General features: G+C 40.8%; 1 protein-coding gene across 1 annotated transcript; it reads right to left on the bottom strand.

Moving 5' to 3' along the window:
* Positions 1-642: 642 nt before the first annotated feature.
* Positions 643-19,764, bottom strand: LOC135081865 (zinc finger MYM-type protein 3). Its single transcript, XM_063976650.1, has 19 exons — positions 19,692-19,764; positions 18,745-19,138; positions 17,958-18,208; positions 17,489-17,663; positions 17,126-17,266; positions 12,753-12,902; positions 11,103-12,389; positions 10,544-10,820; positions 10,071-10,179; positions 9,499-9,619; positions 8,406-9,056; positions 7,778-7,948; positions 5,863-6,092; positions 4,076-4,286; positions 3,402-3,527; positions 2,893-3,014; positions 1,641-1,779; positions 1,254-1,353; positions 643-817 (listed from the first exon to the last, which is right to left on the bottom strand). The coding sequence occupies exons 2-19, from the start codon at positions 19,088-19,090 to the stop codon at positions 643-645; spliced, it is 4,782 nt and encodes a 1,593-aa protein (XP_063832720.1). The 5' UTR covers positions 19,091-19,138; positions 19,692-19,764.
* Positions 19,765-20,757: the final 993 nt, after the last annotated feature.

Here is a 20,757-nt window from a genome sequence, read left to right as displayed (position 1 = left end):
AACTTTGACCGTATCTATGACGATAACCGGAGTTTGACAGATTTTTGAAGTTTGTCACAGTTAAAGTAAGATTGTGCAAGTCAGCCTAACGTCACCTCCCATGTTGCCATATTTGATACTTAATAAACAACCTTTCGACACTAAGACATTCGATGATTCGACCATTCGATAATGTGACCATTCGATGATACGGCATTCGATATTTCGTACGTTCGAGATTATGCCCAATCGATGAAACGGCTTCGATGAAACGGCCTTCGATGAAACGACTTTCGATAAAACGTAGGGAACCCGTTCAGCAGTGGACGTCTTATGGCTGAAATGATGATGATGATATACCTTAGCTGGTGAGCAGCGTGATGTTGATCTCCTTGACCATCTTGACGCGGTACAGTTACAGTTGCGCAACCTCAATGTAACAGAGTCCTACACCAGCTTAGGCGGTTATCACACTGCGCCGCGCTCCGCCGCGGAGCGCGTGATTTTCATATAAAAAATCACGCGCGCGGACGCGTTGTCAGTGTGAAGTGCCGCGCGTGTTTTCTATACAAGCTGAGGTACTTGCATACAATGATTAAATCTGTCGCCCCGCGCTCCGTGGCGGAGCGCGGCGCAGTGTGATAACCGCCTTACTGATATACCTTAGCTGGTGAGCAGCGCGATGTTGATCTCCTTGACCATCTTGACGCGGTGCAGCATCTTGGCGAGCGCGGTGCGGCTGAGCGGCTGCGTGGAGTACCACACGGGCGAGTCGGGCACGCACGAGCGCTCCGGTTGTAGGTAGAACACGTCGTTGCGCGTGCGCACTGACTCTGGACTGTTGAAAAAATACATGTTTAAATACGGGTTCAGTAGCGCGACGATTGTGCGACATTTGTGCTGCTGATAAATAATTTCGTACGGGCGCTGCATTTTTTTTAATGTAAGACAAGGCAGGTATTTGACCGCAATCGCACCTGGTGTTAAGTGAGATGCAGTCTAGGATGGTACATATCTGCCCTGTAAGTGCCTATTCACTCTCGCCTTGGAAAGGCCCGGATTAGTGTTCAGGAAAAATAGCAGCAGACAGCGAATTCCATTTAGTCGGCGCCGAGCGTGAGTTTTGCAAACGCACTTGAATCAGACAAAGATATTGAAATCCAATCGCGTCCTGTATTGTGGAAAATCTGTATTACACATTGTGTGCGCTAGATGGCGTCATCTGGCCACAATGATTACACCAAACAAAAGTGAAACGGACGTGGTTTACATACCATTTTGAAATGTAAAATTCATATAATTTAACTGGACATCTTAGGGGATTCTCTTCATTTTCTTGCTGCTCATAAACTTTCTTTTTTCTTGAGTTTGCTTCTGCAAATAAAACATAACAAGTCAGTCAGAATGAGCACATACAAGTCACCAAACCTAAACAAACAAAAAAAAAATATTTTAAGATATGCATAAAAAAATCCAAATCCATTGATGACGAATATGACAGCGTGCACCGTTGCCATTTCTTTTTGGATTTTGATAGATAAATTCGTCGATGTTTTATTGGTTTCTACAAGAACTACTCAAGTCCCCTGACCGAGTTTGACAAAATAATACATTTTGGACTATACACCTTTTTGATAGGGTATACTTTAAAATATACGTACCTAGCGCCGACTGCGGCGGGTAGAACCTTAACAGTACATTTCTAGAGCCGGGCACCTTCGTTTGGCCCGGCTGGTTGGGGTTCCTCTTCCAATGCTTCATTATGTGCGAGAAGGATAGCTGCATGTGTTCTTCTACTGTCTGTTGAGAGAGAAACAGTTTAGTAGCTACGTCTAAAAGAATTGAGACATTAATAGTTTGAGCAATTGGGGTGGCAACTCTGTTGTTTGATTCACTAAATTAATTTAATACTTTTTAATACTATTGAATTTGAATCTGATCGTGAATATCCACCAAATTAAATGTTTGTTTGTCTTAACATTTTTGGTAACCCAGAAAAAAAGTTGTTTAGTTCAAAAAGTAACATACAACCGAATCGCCACCCGTGAGTTCTAAATTGGATGAGTAATAGACTATTTGATAACAATGTATGAATTACTTACTGTCCGAATAGGTTAGATAAATGATGCGAAATCTACCAGTATCGATATGACATCGATTCTCACGAACGAGCACGATGTTATATTGATCTTTCCAATTAAACATAGAATTTATTCATTTGTTTTTAATAACTTCATAAATACCGTTATTTATTTTATAAGTACTCTTTTTATGGAGTTTACATACACACCTTACAATCAAAGTTTTTAGAAATCTGTCAAATAACCTATTACTAACAGGGTTGTAGCTACCACAGCGATGGGGAATTATCTTGGGTCAATGCTGTTTGGGCCTACAGAGCTCTCAGTCCTGACTCATCACTTTATGGGACTCAATACAAAAGCGGAGTGCATTTATTAAAGCAAGCATATACATACTATTTGAGTCCCTGTGTTGCCTGCCAGGCTGAATGGATACTGCCAATCGAAGCAAATATAAAAACTGAACTGATTATTGGGAAATTGTTTCAAGTCTCCAAATATCGGTCGATATTTACCACTAAATTCTGTTTTTTTAGAAGTATATTAGGGCTGTCAAAGAGTGGTTAATAGATATTGATGGACCTCTGATACATATAAAATAACTGGTTAAAGATATGCGCTATAAGCTCAATTTCGTTCTGCAAAACAAGCAGCGGCAAGCCTATCTAGGCGGTTAATATTAATGATTTGACAGGGGTTTCAATTTTATAGACCACCAACGTGATGCAATTAATAGTTACGATCGATTAATTGATTTAAAGCTTAATTTAGACTTGATGCACAGCCTATAATTGAATGACACGGACGATCGAGGTAGGGGCTCATGACTCACCACTAAGTTAAAGTGTTTCGTGTTGAAGAACATTAGCGTCGATAGCAGCACGTGCGGCGAATGCGCTCCTAATTGCTTGCTTTCCCATAAGTGCTCCTCTTCTACTCGCGTGACTATGTATTCTGTAAAGTACACGGCACAATCGTACATAAAAATTCTATAAACAAAAATACACAGTTACATACTAACTATAATGACAAAATTATTGACTTAAGTTTTTAATTAAATGCCGAGAAGCTAGACAAAATCTATCGTTTGGGGCTCACCAGTGATCCCCACGGCGTTAAATGTGTTTAATGTTTATTTATTTATAGAAATCAACAGCGATACATAGAAAATATTAGTGATAAGATTTGAGACTGCTAGATAGCCAATAACAGGTTTCCCTCATTATAAAAGTGTTAAGTTTTAATTTTATCACCGCTGTTGTATATTAAGTGATCTAAAAAGTCGCTGTCTGTATTAAAAAACAACTATGAAGATAGATAATGTATGATACAAATACTTACGTGAATCGTTATATAAAACTGAGAACTTTCTTGCTACTTCGTCCAAACAATCGGTAAACTTTTCGTAATATGGATCCGTAAATATGTTGTCTATCCTACCATTTTCAAAGAGATATTGTTGAATTCCTGCAAGAAAACATTTCAGATTATCTCAACTGAAAACATATATCATAAGAAAAGAACATAAGTTTTAAAATGCTTTATTGGGTCCTGTATTTTTGTAATTCTTCAGTAACAAAAGTAAAAGGAGAAGGAGCAAAAAGCTCCATTTCATTATGTAATAAGAAAAGAACATAAGTTTTAAAATGCTTTATTGGGTCCTGTATTTTTGTAATTCTTCAGTAACAAAAGTAAAAGGAGAAGGAGCAAAAAGCTCCATTTCATTATGTAACATCTAATGTACCACATTCTGCAAATAAATAATTTCATTTCATTTCATTTCAAAGGCCTTATATTGCGGAATATGAATAATATTCGGGAAAACGTTCCAGCTTTTACTACTTGGTCTTGACACAACAAAATGTTATGATTCTAACTTAAGAAGCTATTATTGAGTAACAAGATTGACGAACAGCAATAATTTTATTGAGTTTGATGTATGCTCCAGCAGTTTATAATCTAACTAACCTACCAATATAGATTTACTGTTTAATGATGATTATCCTCTTACTCACCTAATACCAAGTAATAAATAGTGTCGGGCGCGTACTCGCTTCCGTTAGGCTTGCGCACCTCCTTGACGAACAGGCAAAGCGAGTAATTCAACTCGTCTGCCGTGAGCTGAAGGATCTCCGATTTGAAAGGTTTCCGTCGAATCGAGCTCTTTTCTATTTCAGCGTTTTTAGTCATCACCCACTGCTTCCACGCGTTGACGCCGAATGTGTACTGTGGGAGATGGTTTGTAAATTAGTTACTGTTTGCGTGTTGTTGAAGTTAGAAAAGAACAAACAATATAATAGGGCAGGACCTTTTCTCAAGTAAGATCTAAAAATCTATGCTAATGGTATGATCAAGACATTTTGATCTAATGATAAGCGAGCGAGACCGCAGAACAACACGTCAACGATAACAAATTGCTGAGTTGCGATCCTATCGAGTATTCGTTCCATCGAAATGACCCTTGTGAATACGGATTTAGAACTGTTTTTCAATAGGACGACTTCTAAGCGTCTATGAGATTTTGACTGTGTCAAAATACGTGAATTAGGCCACTGGTATTTGGTAATGAGCAGGGTACTCATCTAGCCGTGTAGCATATGTATCAAATACTGTATCAAGTGAGTACATAGGCACAAGCCCGCTGCGAGCTGCTCGCGCGTGGTTCGCAGGGAGATCGCAGTGGCCCGCCGAGTGGCGGTATCACTGCGAGCACAAAGGCGGCTCGCAGTACAATTCAGGAGCTCGCAGCCAGATACGCGATGACCGTGGACGAGCCGTACTCACTTGAAGGTTGGTTACGTTACATGCTACGTTACGTGCTACATGGCAGGTGAGTACCTTGCCTTGGAGAGTGTTGACTTGCCTTGAGACACATATTAGCGTCGGGCTTCTCAGCGGGCTCGCGCGGCGGCGCAGACTGCTTGAACCAGGCCTAACGTTCCTTCCTTAAGTTCTTTACTGAGCTCACTCAGGACAAAGTCAAAAAAAATTGTGGAACACAACTTTAGCTGTTAGGTATCACTACTTTGGCCCAAGGTCAGCGTACAAATCTGGTACAGTAGAATCTCGATTATCCGGACTTCGATTATCCGGATATCCGATTATCCGGACTCATTCTTCACAGTTTCTGATTACCGATTTAGGGTCTGGACCCATAAAAACGGAAGGCGCCGCCACCGTAACACGGTATGGAGTTCGTCTTAGTTCATTGTTAAAAGAAATGTATTCACCCAATGGTCTAAAATTTAGATTTTTAGACTCTAAATGATGTATTGAAAACCCTTTCTATTGTAAAAAGTTAATTATTGTTTGATTTTACTTTGAAATCGATTATCCGGATTTTCGATTATCCGGAACACCCCTGGTTTTAATTGATCCGGATAGGGACAACCCACCACCACCCATGGCCATGCCAACCTTGCGGTTATAACTGGCCGAATCGTGGGAGATGCGCGCGGAACTGCGTCTGCCGTAGCAGGTTGCACTCTGCCGCGCGCAACGCTTGACTCCCTACAAGTTCTTTGATCTATTTCCTTGTCCCTATATATGCTACTCTCCCCGTTCTGGGGCTGCGACTATCACACAACGGGTGGCACCCTATGGCGCCGAGCTGTTCGGTGCTGTCCTTCTCGTATGCCACTTGTACGCGAACGCCTTGAGCCGTTTGAAGTTCGCCTCTGACGCAACTAGATCGGGGTACCAAGCGGGGCCGTGCGTCTCCAGCACGACTCCCTGCAGCAGCTCCAATTGATCCGGATAATCGGGATTCTACTGTATTTGGTATTGGAGAGTGTTGACTTGCCTTGAGACACATATTAGCGTCGGGCTTCTCAGCGGGCTCGCGCGGCGGGTCGGGCGGCGGCGGCGCGGGCTCGGCGCGGCGGCGCTTGGACGAGCGCGCGGGCCGCGCGGGCGCGGGCGGCGGCGGCCTCTTGCGAGCGGCGCCTGCGCAGCCCGAGCGGAGCGCCGCTACCGCGCGTTGCTGCTCTAGTACCATCATGTGGTGGTGGTGCATGCTCTCGCCTTCCAGACCTGTGGTTGACATCATACTTAATCAATGAGACACAAAAACTATGCCTATAGCATTAACATATAACTAATGCCTGTAGCATTTTAGAACTGTTAGGTAACACATGATATAGTCTGGTCCGTGAGCACGTAGAATTTTGTCCAATGACCCCAAGCTACCCATCCTTATCGCTCGCGCGTAATTATATTGCTGTCGCGACTGTGCGACGGGCGCCCGCAGTGAGTGTGCGAGCACATGAACAGTTTCAAGTAGAGGAACAAAACAAATATAGAGGCACTGTTGGATAGAGTAGGGGTCAGCGCCGCTACCGCGCGTTGCTGCTCTAGTACCATCATGTGGTGGTGGTGCATGCTCTCGCCTTCCAGACCTGTGGTTAACATCATACTTAATCAATGAGGGCTATCGTTTTAGCGCTCACCGTTAGCGCCACTGTAGAGTAAGGTCCTGTCACTTGCTAGTAGCGAAGACAGTGGCACCAACTGGTGAGCGCGAAAGTGGTAGGAGGACTATCGCATTTGCACTCATCAAGATGGCGCCACTGTAGAGTAAGGTCCTGTCAATCGCCAGGGGTACCAACTGTTAAGTGTAAAAACGATAGCCCTCATTACTTTCAATGGGACACAAAAACTAAAAGCTAATGCCTGTAGCATTTTAGAACTGTTAGGTAACACATGATATAGTCTAAAGTGTAAAGCCCGGTCCGTGAGCACGTAGAATTTTGTCCAATGACCCCAAGCTACCCATCCTTATTGCACGCGCGTAATTATATTGCTGTCGCGACTGTGCGACTGGCACCCGCAGTGAGTGTGCGAGCGCGATAGCAACATAATTACGCGCGAGCGATAAGGATGGGTAGCTTGGGGTCATTGGACAAAATTCTACGTGCTCACGGACCAGGCTTTACACATGAACAGTTTCAAGTAGAGGAACAAAACAAATATAGAGGCACTGTTATTGGATAGAGTAGGGGTTAGCACTGCTACCGCGCGTTGCTGCTCTAACACCATCATGTGGTGGTGGTGCATGCTCTCGCCCTCCAGACCTGTGGTAAATATCATTCTCAAGCAACGACTTTCAAAGAGATACAAAAACTGAATGTTTATGCCTGTAACTATGGGCGTACCCAGGGGGGGCATGGGAGGGCAGCTGCCCTAGAAATCTCGCAATCGATTTGAAAGAGCTAAGTCAAACTATCTGACCTAAAAAATCTGACTTGCCTCCCCCCTAGGCCAGAAGCTGGGTATGACTTGCCCCTTCCCTAGGCCAGAAGCTGGGTACGCTCATGGCTCATGCCTGTAGCATTTTAGACTGGTCAAGTAACACTTGTGTTTAATACTGTATCTCATGTTGATAGCCCAATAAAATAAATAAATAAACACATGATCAACATCAACAGTTTTAAGTAGAGGAACAAAACAAATATATAAAAGCACTATTGAATAGAGACACGCATAATTATGTTCGTTTCAGTCAAATGACGTCCACTGCTGTACAAAGACCTTCTCAAAGTTTCCACAACGACTGGTCTTGCTAAGGTGACTGAGTTTCTTCCGCCACTTTATCTGGTTGTCCCGAAGTGGTGGTAGGGCAAGCTATGTTTGGGACGCGTATAAGCTCCCTGGAAAGTACCTAAGTACTGTATAAAAGCTTTACTTTGACTAAGAAACTAATATGTAACAGCACTCACCAGGCATGCCGGGATGCGAGCTGGGCGTGATGGTGTTGGCCGTCATGGCGGACTCCAGGTCGACGGGCTGCTCCTCGTACTCGGTGGCCATCTTCAGGGCCATCTGCAGCATGTCCTCGCCGAACGCGTTGTTGCCGTCCATGCCCGCTACTGGGCTGAAGGTTTCCTCGGCTGCGGGGAAATTATTACATTAATAAATCAAATTGAATCAAAAATATTCAATTTTGACCAGTATTTTGGCACTTATGATTTAGTTGGGACATAAAGCTAGGAGAATAGGTGTAAATTGATACTAGATGGGCTCAAATTAATAGATCTGCCGCGCTCCGATCGCGCAGGGCACTTAGGCGTACGAACTAAAGTGGAGCCGGCTATTGCAAGACATGCTTCGACGCTACTCTATTGCCATAATTATTACATGTTTTCAGAGGTATACAAAGTCATATTTTACAGTCAATCAAAAATATTTGGGTTTTTTGGGCTTCATAATTTTATGGAAGAGTTTGTACCTTCACTTCAATGTGAAGGCGATGAGACTGGCCTGGGCGAATGTTTAAGTTATCTAACCTAGAAATTCCTATTTATTATTACTTTCTATACTAGAAAAACTTAATTTAAGTCGACTTACCGTTATCGTCATCCGTGTCCGAATCGCTCTGATCCTTCTTTTTATCTCCAGCCACCATCTCAGCCATCATCAGGAGTTCAGCCTCGAACGGATCCGTCGGCATCTTATCGTGGATCTTGTTGATCTCCTTCATGATGCCTTTAGCGGAGTTCCGCGTGGTCGGAATAAACACCGGCGTTGGAATTGGAATGGGGATCGGAACGGGAACGGGGAACGGAAGCGACCACATCGCGCACGGCACGGGGACGTATATAGGAACTGGCACCGGGATCAGAACTCGCCGTTCTAGGCTGGGGTCCGTTTGACACTCTTTTGTGCACGGATGCGGCCGGCAGGAGATGCCTTTGGATACCATCATCGGTTTCGACATGGTTCCTTTGTTCGCCACTTCTTTAGGGGGCAGCGTTTTGACGATGACGTGGTTGTAGACTTTGGGGGGTGGAGGTGGCGGGGGGGTTGGGGGTTTGGGAGGGGGTGGAGGGGTTTTGGGGGCAGCGGGGGGCTCCGGTTCGGGCGGGGGCTGGGCCACGGCGAGGCGCTTGGACTTGCCGCGGGTGACGGAGGGCATTAGAGGCGGCGGCGCGGCGAGAGATTGGACATTTGAGATAACTGGCATGCCGCCGCCACTTGCTCGCTGTTGACCTTTTGTTGCTATTGGAAGAAACAAATTGCTTATTTAGTAAAGATTCGTTAGATTCACAATACTGAATTAAAAACACCTTGTTATTTGACAGAAGTGTATGCGATAGTTACATAAAACAATTAATCTACAGAAATCTTCTCTCCAGTACATTCTTTAAAACTACGGATAGGCATGTTTTTACGATTACAGTTCTCGAAAAATCTACTGATATTAAATCCACTTTTTGAACTATAACAAATACACTTTGACGTAGTGGTCAAAATGCATTAGATGTGCTTAGGCTGAGTTGCACCACCAATTTTTGACCGTAACTATAACGATAACCGGTGATTTTTGTATGGAGTTTGACAGATTTTTGACGTTTGTTACAGTCAAAGTAAGATGGTGCAACCCAGCCTTATAATTGCGGTCAAATGATAGGTGTAATTGTGGGCTATAAAGTACACTCACCATTAGTCTTATTGTTAGCGGGAGCGGTGTAGGTGCGGCGCGGGACTCCCGTAGGCACCGCCTTTTGCTGGTCGATGGATTCGCCGGGCATCAACGGCGGCGTGTGCTTTGAGTATTGACCCTGAAAGATGGTAACAAAGTATAGTAATTAATAAGTACTACCATATAGCACTTATGTATCTTCTTACGAACTCTCTTAGTAACATAATATGTTTTGGTCCATTGTGTATACAGAGGGATAACGAAACTATGGAACAGATAGGTGACAGAAGCAGTTCTTATATCATCAGGTCATTCGAGTCTCCACACAGGACGACCCTCTCAAGCTCTCTAATTTGCCATAGGTAAATGGAGGATTTGGTACACTCCCCACGCTGGTCGATTGGGTTGGGGATACATTTAAACAGTCAAGCCTGGTAACAAAGTGCAAACTAATTCGCAGCATACACATCAACTGGAATAGGTGGCCAGAAGATTTTAAAATTACAAGAAGAAATAATCATATGTTGGCCTTTGACTGAGATAGCTTGAGAAACTTAAGTATAAGTATAAAAAATATAGTTTAAAAATACCTGGAAGCCCATGACACACTGGTACGTGCAGAAATTCCGCACCGTCGCGTCCGACATAGTCAAGTGGTACTGCGCGAGAGCAGTTCGCTTGCACATGTCGCACTTAGTTCTGAAAATGAAAGGTTTTTATTCATTGACCGTCTTTTCAATCGCCAATCGATGACAAGTTTCTAAAACCATCATGGGTCTGACACAATGGTCTATGTCTATTCCACATTGATCACCTGGATTTGATCACATAGTTCTTATCCATGGGTTATTAAAGGACACCAAAGTGTCGCCTGGAGTCCATTTTGATAACTTGGGTAATCATATCCAGGTGATCAAAGTGGAATAGACTGACATAATATTTTACAAATGCAGTTCAAAAGACACTAAGAAATACAGAAATCATAATTTTCCATCAGGTGTAAGCTTAGGCCAAGACCATCGCTGTGGATAAAAAAACTTCAGAAAATCGATGTTAGTCTTACCTTTTCGAGGAGACTGCATTGACGGAAACCTGATACAGGTTAAGACAATTCAGGGAGCACATCATCACAGGCTGCGCATTGGCCTGTTGTTTCCTTATCATGTCGAAATTGTATTTCTTCACTTTACACCAGTTGCATGGGACTATGTGCCTGGAGTTGCTGATGTAGACGTTCATACAAGATTTGGAGCAGAAACAGTTGGGGGTGTTGTTGTCGTATATCGTGAAACACTTGTTGGCTTTGCGCTCAAAGTACTTTTTGCACCATCTGCATTGATCTGAAATAGTACCATAGGTTTCATCCTACTTGTATCATTTAGGTCAAATAATGTCCAAACTTTATCATGCCCTCAGCATGTGACTACAAAACTTATTTTACTATGTGTATAAAATTGCATTGTGCATTTGTTACTAGTGCAACGAACCCGGGACTTTCGTCGAGATAATCTCAACTCTCTTTATCTTACAAGAGGTGAACTATTATCAGGTTCCATGACTGGCAAAATAATAATAAACGGTATAACTATAAACTTCAGTATGAACAATGAGATGATTCTTACCTGGGAATATATTATTGACGAATTTAAAAGCTGCAAAACATGGATCGGAACATAACCGCTGATTGACTTGCTCGCTGACTTCCACCTCGATCGAGGTCGCCTTCTCTATCGAGCAGACCGCGCACTTCGCCCAAATCGGCTGCGGGATCGGATTCTTGCTCATCTGATCAAACTTTTCCATACAAGTCTGCGAGCAAAAGTCTTTGAACTGTCCCTTGTCGCCCACCGGCGCCAAGAACCCTTGCAGACCCGCCGAAATATCCCTCTGGCAGTAGCAGCATATCTTCAACCCTTTCTTGAACTCTTCCAAACAGCCCGAGTTACAAAACTGCCGTATATCGTACCCGAACCTAACACAGTACTTCCCTAAACTTGTATGCTGAACCGGGTTTTTGCAGTTAGCGCATCTAGACCCAATTTTATTCTGGTACTGCCCAAGGCAAACTTCGTCGCAGAAATCCATGGTCTCCCACGTCAAGAGTTTCTCTTCGCTGGTGAGCAGCATGACACATTGAGTGCACTTTCGCGTGAAGCTGCGTTCTCTCTCGTCGCGCGCGGCTTGCACCATCGCCGGGGTTTTCGCTTGAATTTTATATGCTTCATCCAAATATTTATCTGTTGCGTTACTTATAACTTTCAATTTGAGCAGTGGCGGGTTAGTTGGCGCTGCCGGGGTCGCTCTCCTGCAACTCCTCTTCCTCTTTATCACGTACCTTCCGCTTTCGCTCAAATTGAGTTGTTTTATGCAGCCATGATCACATATTAAACTAAACTCTCCATACCTCGTCATGCAATAATTACAATTCTTTGTTTCCTTACAAACTAAGCACTCTCCCTCCTTAGGCGCAGTTTCTTCCACGATGATCTTTCTCCTTTTGAAAATATACTTATCCTTCTCATCTGCCATCATGCCGTGTAAGCACTGTAGAGAACAGTAATTCGTGTCTTCTCCATCAAAATTATAGTAGAAATAACAAGTTTTCTTTTCTTCACACTCAGAACATGTCAAGAATCTTGGTAATATTTCTTCGATGAGATATTTTTTAGTCGTCACAGTGTATTGAAGTGGGTTATTTTCCACGAATTTGCTAGTACAGGTTGCAGTGCATAAGTATCTGTAATCCCCGTCTTTAGTTGTAAACCGAAAATAGCAATTGAGGTCCAAGTAACACTGCTCACATTTGCTTGGATATGGATTCACTTCTTGAATCACATTTGTTGTTACAGCCACTTCTGTTTCGACTATTTCTTCATGCTCGTTTTCGATTTCATTTTCATTATCTTTGTCTGAAAAAATAAAATCATGTATAAAATAATTAGATCATGTTGTATAAATGCTATGCTTAAAGAGTGACGCCGAAAAACAAATCACAACGAGTTGTGGTTGCTGTAAAAGATCCATCACGATATTCGTGTTGTGGCTGCTTACGAAAACAGCTACGACGCGTTGTGTTGTGGCAGTGAAGGCCAATGATAAGTCGCGCGACCCAAGACAGTTCCCGCGACCTGTCATTGGCGATCTGCACGCTTCGGTGTGGCTGAAGCTTGAAGAAAAGCAATGATGTGTTCTGAATTTGAACACTGGTGTAACCATATTGACGGACTTGTGTCTGGAACTGTGATTGTAACTTGACAGCAATATTTTCTTACCAGCGCCATTTTCCTGGGAAGGATCCTCGGTGGCGGTGGAGGCGTCTTCCGTGTGGCTCTCGTTGACGCCATCCTCTTTGCTCGCGGCGTCCACATCCAACGCTTCATTCTCCTCTTTGGGGACGGTCGCTTCTACTGCTAAAGCGGCGGCTAAAAAGAAATATATCTATTATGTACTTGAAAATATTGGGTATCTTTTGAAATCCTCACTAAAATTATTTTTACCATTTATTTACCTACGAAAAAAAGGAAACGTAAATACGCATTCACACTGAGATCCGTTTTACAGGTCTATATGAACGAGCTCTGACGACTGTATTCCAGATTCAGTAAATTACAGTCATGTATAAAGGTTGTTGTGTGCATGTCGCAGTCGGATTGTATAATCCGCCGTTTTACATTACCACTAGGCATTTTACATTACAGCTCTGTTTTGTAATACGGCGGTTCAACGTTTAGGCGGATTGAATACGGCTGAATGAAAATCCGCCGGAATGTATTCGGCGCCAAACGTTCTTCAATACGGCTAGCCGTAATGTAAAACAGCGCGTCATTACCCGCCGCTTTGACAGTTTTTAGTTCAAATTTTCAATACCGTGGCGCTGCCTGACATAACAACAACAATGGCGTCGGATGCAGAAAATGTGTTGCTAAATTACGGAGTTATTTCTGAATCTAATAAAGAAAAGTTATAAAATATGTGTGTCGACAGTGAGTTTAAGAACAATTTTAACTTGCAATTAAAGAATTTCTATTCTTCACAATGTGGAACAGTCAAAAAACCGTGGACAAGGGACCGAGTTTTGGAGGTTATAGCCCACATCAAAACCGCTAAAGTGGCTATGGATTCTGGTGTTCGGCGGAATCCTACTCAATATTAATGGAGCAAAAAGTATAACATTATGACAGTGGCCCGTGAAGATTTTGAGATATCTTTTATTTTAAGATGTTTGTTTGAACCTTGTGATTACGTTTAATGACTAAAGCCAAATATTTTATTAAATTATTAACTTTCAAAAAGTTTATTTGTTTTGAGATGGCTGTTTCCTGTGATTTATAAATAAGCATACAAAAAAATTACTGAAGCCAAATATACAGGGTGTAAAAAAACCTATCACGAAGACTGAAACTACGCCTTCTGTACACCCAACCAAGTAATATTACAAAATATTATTGGTGGGAAATATTTTTTATTTTTATGATTAAAAAAAATACAATATTCCGCAGCCCGCAATGTACAGCGCGCCACGCAACGCAATGACCGTGCCTATGTGTGTGTGAGTGTATTGGAGCGTACGCGCTTTCCCGCCACTACCTACCGCGACCGCAGAAGTATTTTGTACACAAAATTACCAGATTATTCACTTCCTACATTTAAAAAACACATTCCTTTAGCATTTGTTTAGGTTTAGAACTAAGTACTTACCGACTAATCCCCTTCGACGTCGTCTGGAATCGGCCGTTCCAACCGGACAAGTTGTGGCTCGAACTGACGGCCTTCCACGTGCAAGCAAACGCGTGCCAGGTAAATCGTGTTTTGATGCGCGCTCCAGTATTCCTTCACGTACAGACCGGTATTTAAGTTCCTCAAATCCGACACAATACACGCCTAGACGAGGCCACAACGAGGCGGACGGAGGCACAATCGGCTGATTGTCCAACAGACGTTGTACAGCCAGAACAATAATACGTGCATCAGTACGGTGGTGCGCTGTAGGATGTTCAGCCCGATACCTACAGCCTGCAGGGCTTCAGATGCGTTTCCACGTGCCCTCCCATAACAGTAAACCATGTTTACGTACTCACGAGCACTGTACGTATGGTTAGGCATCTTTCTAACACACATTCACTATTACCACACTCACTATCACACGTTCACACACTAACTATCCGCACGAGAAAACAATCAAAAGTCGCAAGCGCATTCGACGGCCGAAGAAACCGAACTGGCCGTGCGAGCAACGCGTGGCGCGAGCGGCCCCTCGCAACAAAGGTACTGCCCCGCGCGGCGAGACTGACTGACCAATAACAGTCAAGCAATACGTCTATCGAATGTGTCGTCGTGAATCGGTAGCGCTTTGTTATTACTCTTCATTTTCAACTACAAATTTACGTAATTTTTAACTTAACAAAAATGTAATTTCGTCACTTTAGTACAGGCAAGTCTATCAACGAATGAGATTGTAAAAGCGGCGGCAAAAATACTTTGATTAATCTTTGTTAACTAAAGATCCGTCCTAGCATACTTAATAATAATTAATGCTTTAAGCAAGCTTCCAAAATACTCAAATTTGAATGAATTGTAGATGCGCAATCGTTATTAATAAAACAATAAGAATATCAATACATTTTGATAGTTATTCCGTGTAATAAAGTTACGTTCATTTAAAATAATCACGAACAAGACGATGAATCTTTTTATGTTGAAGAATGGAAGTAATTGGTATGAAAGAAGTGCTAAAAGATATGAAATTTTGTTTAGTTTCTAAAATCAATCGAGTTTAAAAATAAAATCTTATCTTTTAATCTCCCATCGAAAGTGAAGGAGCAAGAGTTTGCCAGTGTGTTATTTCTAGGCGTTCAGATTGCAGTAATAAGTAAGTTAAGTTTTATTTTATTAATTACTATCGTAAAGACGTAAAATTTATTAAGTTAGAGAGCTAGAAATAATGAACCTGTGTGTAAGAGCATTTGTCATTTGTTTACAGTACTTTTTAATGATACAAGTTTATCACATCTGCTTACTGCCTGTGATTAACGATTAAAATTACGTTTATTTAGAATCACGTGCATAACCATTATTTATTTCAAGTAAATTATGAAGAAAGGAAGTAATGAGTATGGAAGGAAGACTGAAAAAAGATACCTTTTTATTTAGTTGCTGAAATCAATTAAGTTTAAAGAACACACAATCATCACTCCTATCGAAAGTGAATGCCTTAATCAACGATAGGAGTAACATTGCCAGGTGTTTACTCTAGGCGTTTAGAGCGGTGTGGTGTAAGCAATAATTTGAGTTTTACTTTATGAATTTTATTACTATCGTAAAGACTTAAGTTATTGAAGTAGAGAGTTATTAATGTAAAGAATGACAGGCCTCATTCAAAAGATCATTATTCATCTGTTTACGGTACTTTTTAATGATACCTACTTACGCTTATCACACTTGCGTAGCTAATAAGACCTGTGATACTGCATTGTGATAGAATAACGGTTATGCGTAAAAGCACGGTTTAGTTAACAACCTAGGTTCTGTAAGATTATTTAATTTGCGGAAAGAAACAAATTCGTGTAAAGGGTTTTTATTAATTAAAATGTAATTTATTATTTTTTAGAATAAAAACTAAACTGGTAAGGTGATATTAAGGTGTAAGTAACTAATTTAGGTACTCATTTCATTTTTACAAACTAGGTAGATTTGGATTAAGCTCAGTTCAGTTGGTCCAGTCGTAGTCGTTGAACTCACAGTAGAGTTGAATGACTCATGGGCGAGCGCGGGTTGCGGTTCGGGGCGTGGGGGCAGCGCTTGAGCGTGTGTGCGCGCGCTGCTGTCCATTTCTTATTGTAAAGACAAAAGCCTTATTGTGACGAAAATACTCAAAATTTTAATAAGGTTTCTTAGAAAAAAAAATTTTAAACAACGAATTGAAATTGATAATGTAAAAATCTTGAAAAAAATATTCTGACTTTGACCTTCAATATCTCCTAAACCACAAGTTTCCCAGGTATGGTCCCAAAGAAAAAAATGATCCCCATGATGTGGAGAATAAGTAGTCTTCGGCTTCGGGATAGGTTTTTTTACACCCGTTATAATTTAGAAATGTCTTATTAAAATTTAATTTCATTAATCATTGTTTTATTTTGTAAGTATGGTCACCCTACAATCTAAATATGTAGTACGATGCGGCTAAACGTGGGCCGCCGTATTGAAAAACGTATCGCAATGACAATCCGCCTAAACGTTGAACCGCCGTATTACAAAACAGAGCTGTAATGTAAAATGCCTAGTGGTAATGTAAAACGGCGGATTATACAATCCGACTGCGACATGCACACTAAGTTGTAGTAGCTATAGTCTGGTCTGCGAGCACGTAGAATTTTGTCCAATGACCCCAAGCTACCCATCCTTATCGCTCGCGCGTAATTATGTTGCTGTCGCGCTCGCACACTCACTGCGGGCACCCGTCGCACAGTCGCGACAACAATATAATTACGCGCGAGCGATAAGGACGGGTAGCTGGTGGTCATTATTGGACAAAATTCTACGTGCTCGCAGACCAGGCTTTAAGTTATTTAAAAAATACTGGTTGGGCTAAAAACAAAACAGTGATACAGCAGTAACTTTACATACAAACTTAATTGGGCATTCGTACCTTCTTCAGCCTGTTTACGTTTCTCAGCCAGTACTTTCTCGGCTTCAGCCTTATCAGCTTCAGAGATCTCCCGCTCAGTGTCTGGCAGCAGGCACACCTCTTCATCTGCTCCGGGTTCATCGATCAGCTCCGGTTGCTCTTCTAAAACAATACAACAGTCAAGCTGGTAGCAGGTAAATCAAAAATAACCTGGAAGCAAATCCAAGAAATTGAAATCTGTGTTTTTTTATTACTATGTGTAATGATTATTTTATACTGGAATGAATCAATTCATTCTAAAAAAATATTTCATACATTTTTAAGTTCATAACATGACACCGAACTGAACAGGTTAATAATTAAAATAAGTCCCTGTTAAAATACCTGTGTTTGTAGTGTCTTCGTCCTCCACTTCACCGTCAACTTGGTCTGTGTTATGATCATCATCATCATCGTCAATTGCGTTAATTGTCTCCGCTTGCGAGGTTGTTGGTGTTGCTGTTTCCGATACGGATGCATCGGTTTTGTCTTTCAATAGAGCGTCAAATGGATCTAGGGCCTAGAAGAAGTTATCACATTATTGTTATAATTTTTAAATGTTTTTCTTTAAAAATATTCAGCTTTCAGCTTCATGTTACATAGTTCAATTTGTGTCTTACCTACTTTAGGTAAGAGAAAGGGATAATCACGCTATACATAGATTAATGCCTGTTATATTTATCATTCAAAAACTTTAGCTTAACACATTAAAGTTTAATAGAAAATAAATATGTGTTGTGTATAAATCAAGATATAATTCAAGTTCTGCACTATGTGTACTGAATGATTGATATTCAAAATCTTATTTTTCTACCTGTGAATGATCCTCCTGCGGTTCATCCATTGAAATATTAGGAGCAGTTTCGAACTCCGGCTTCCCAACTTCATCGTATCTCTTTTCTTCCTTCTCCGTTTCTTCGTCACCACCGTCTGCTTTCTCAGCTTGTTCTTGTGTGTCTACACTCTCCGAGTCTTGACTTGCATCCTGACTATTATCTTCATCTTTTAATTTGTCTCCTAAATTACTTTCGGATTCATCTTGCTGAGTTTCGTCTTGATTCACATCTGTAATTTATAGTTTTGAAGTACAATGAACACAAAACATTTTTATTTGTAAAGATGAACTTATTACGCTGATTTATGCTTATGAGATACTACAAAGATTAGTTTGATCAGCTTATATTTTTCAGAACCCTATGCTATTTTAATATCTTACAGTTTTGTCAGCAAGTATCTCTGCTAGCTAGGTCTATTCTACGCTATCAAGTTTCTCTTTTGTATTCAGACCCAAGAATTTATAACAATAAATATGAATGCTGGCTCTTTCCTTGCATAAAGGCAGAGTATTGCTATCCAGCGAGGAAATGCAACCAGCATCTTCGCCTCGCAGACACTTATTTTTGAGTAATAAACAAATATATTTTTTTGTTTGTTTAGAGTTAAGTTTGCGTTAGTTGTAAAAATATCTGTTTATTGTAGATAAAAGATCTTCTACTAAGGTTATTCTTTAAATATTTACATACAAAAGTGAGTACAAATATGAATTATTTCTACCATAATAACAATTAATCTCAATATCAAATAACAGAAATAAAATTTACCATCTTTGTTAGTATCCTGGGTGTCTGTCTCCATAGATGCTGTTTCATCTTCATTAGTCTTTTCACTCTCCTTCTCACAGTCATTTTCAGTATCTGTAACACTCATATCATCCACATGGTTTTGAAGTTCACTCACACTTTCTTTAGGCTCAGATTCACTATTTTCCACATCATCACTGTCAGGTTTGTCACAGGAAACATTATCACTAGGTTCTGGTGCTGGCTCCAGAGAATCTTGAGACTCAACAGGCTCCGTGTCATCAGATTTCACCACGTCCGACCCGTCCCCCGAACCTTGACTGGTCTCCTCACCAGGAGTTTCGGGAACAGATTCTTTTTCATCCATTATTTAAGTTTATACCACACATACACGATCTCCTACGTTAATAAACATCTGAAAGAACACGCACAAGGTTAAAATACAGGCTCTGTTTACGCCAACGTAGTAAACCCGGCGGAATAGTTTTTAGGTTATAATATTGCTAGTGGGACCCACTACTTTTCAATTAGAATGTTTTATGCAATAAATCTGATTCCGTTTACGAGAGATGTCTAATTTATGTTGAGATAATTGATAATTAGCATACAGGCTTTGAGAAAGCACACGATTGCAACAATTTATAATGACGCCAAAGTCGTAAGCATAGGTCCCGCGCTAATTCCAGTTCTAAGTCTACAAGTTTGTCAAGCGATAAGTATACAATAAAATCACTGGATACCGTGTTAACGAACAAACTGGGCGTGATTAACAGTTTATGTAAAACAATTAAGCAATTAATTGAAGAAATAATGAAGAAGGGAAGTTCCTTTGTAAGCAGCTCAAAATGCTCAGCCGAATACGAGCTGTCATTTCATATATTCGTAACATAACAGTTTGAGTAAATTTAGCGTAAGTTACATTATGTATGATAATAGATTCATTGGATATTTATCGTTTCCCTACTTACTTATTGAAATAAGTTTCACAAATCACTGAAAGCACAACAAACGGCAACCATTTTGGATCAACCAACCTCTGGCAATTTGTTGCGGAAGTCCGTAGTAATCAATATAACCAAATATTATTAATAAAGAATTTCCACTACAGTAATTATATTTTTGTTTCGTTAGTTATAACTAAAATGAGATTTTTATAATTTAGAAAATATGTTAACGTTTAATAAAAAAGTATTAATTAAAATAGAATAAAAAAGTACTTGATGCGGCTACAATTTTTTTTCGTTATGTTGGCACTAGGTGACGCTTTCATTTTTAGTGATGTATGTGACGAGATAAATCGGTTTCAATCGGTAATCGGTCAGATTTCGTTTCACCTACCCGACATGCAAATTAAGTTTTCAGTGTTAATTTTTTTGCTCTCGCTCTCATCAAATGGTGATTCTTTGCGATAGAACGGGGCATGACCAGCAATGGGCAGTTAACACTGTTGCTGATAGTACATAAATTTTGTTACTTTAAAAATACGGTAAAAGACGTCAGCGCAGAAAACATACACAGATACTACTGTCCACCGTGTCTCATTAAACACTTGATATTGGCGAAACCAGGGCCCCGAATACGCTAAAAATTTTCATGTTCAACATGCCCGGACGTCAGCTGTTTTGACAAACCCTTAGCGCAGAATCTTAGAAATCGAAGAAGCGCGTCTGTATTGGAAACGTTAAAAATTAGCGTTTCGGGGCACAGTGTCTGTGTTTCAAATACGCATCACTGAAGTTATTAAATAGAATAATAATAATAAATCTTTGCTTGTGTTTATGGCCTCAACTCCCGATGTGCGACCTAATATTTTACTTAAGTACGCTCTACGCTTATATTTGTCAAATTCTTACAATCTGAAACTGAACTCAATTTACTCCCACTTCCCATAATTAATCATGATCATGGGTCAATTTCAATCCACATTAGGATTGATTGATGGGGAGCGAAAGGTAAAGAATAATGTTGTACCTTGTACCCATTTAGTACATAAGATACCGGTAAATGATACCATATCTTTTATAGCAATAAAAT

The sequence above is a fragment of the Ostrinia nubilalis genome, chromosome 20 (assembly GCF_963855985.1).
Source record: "Ostrinia nubilalis chromosome 20, ilOstNubi1.1, whole genome shotgun sequence".
Taxonomy (NCBI): Eukaryota; Metazoa; Arthropoda; class Insecta; order Lepidoptera; family Crambidae; genus Ostrinia; species Ostrinia nubilalis.
Note: the sequence above shows the minus strand (reverse complement) of the source record. Positions and strands in the feature narration are given on the sequence as shown.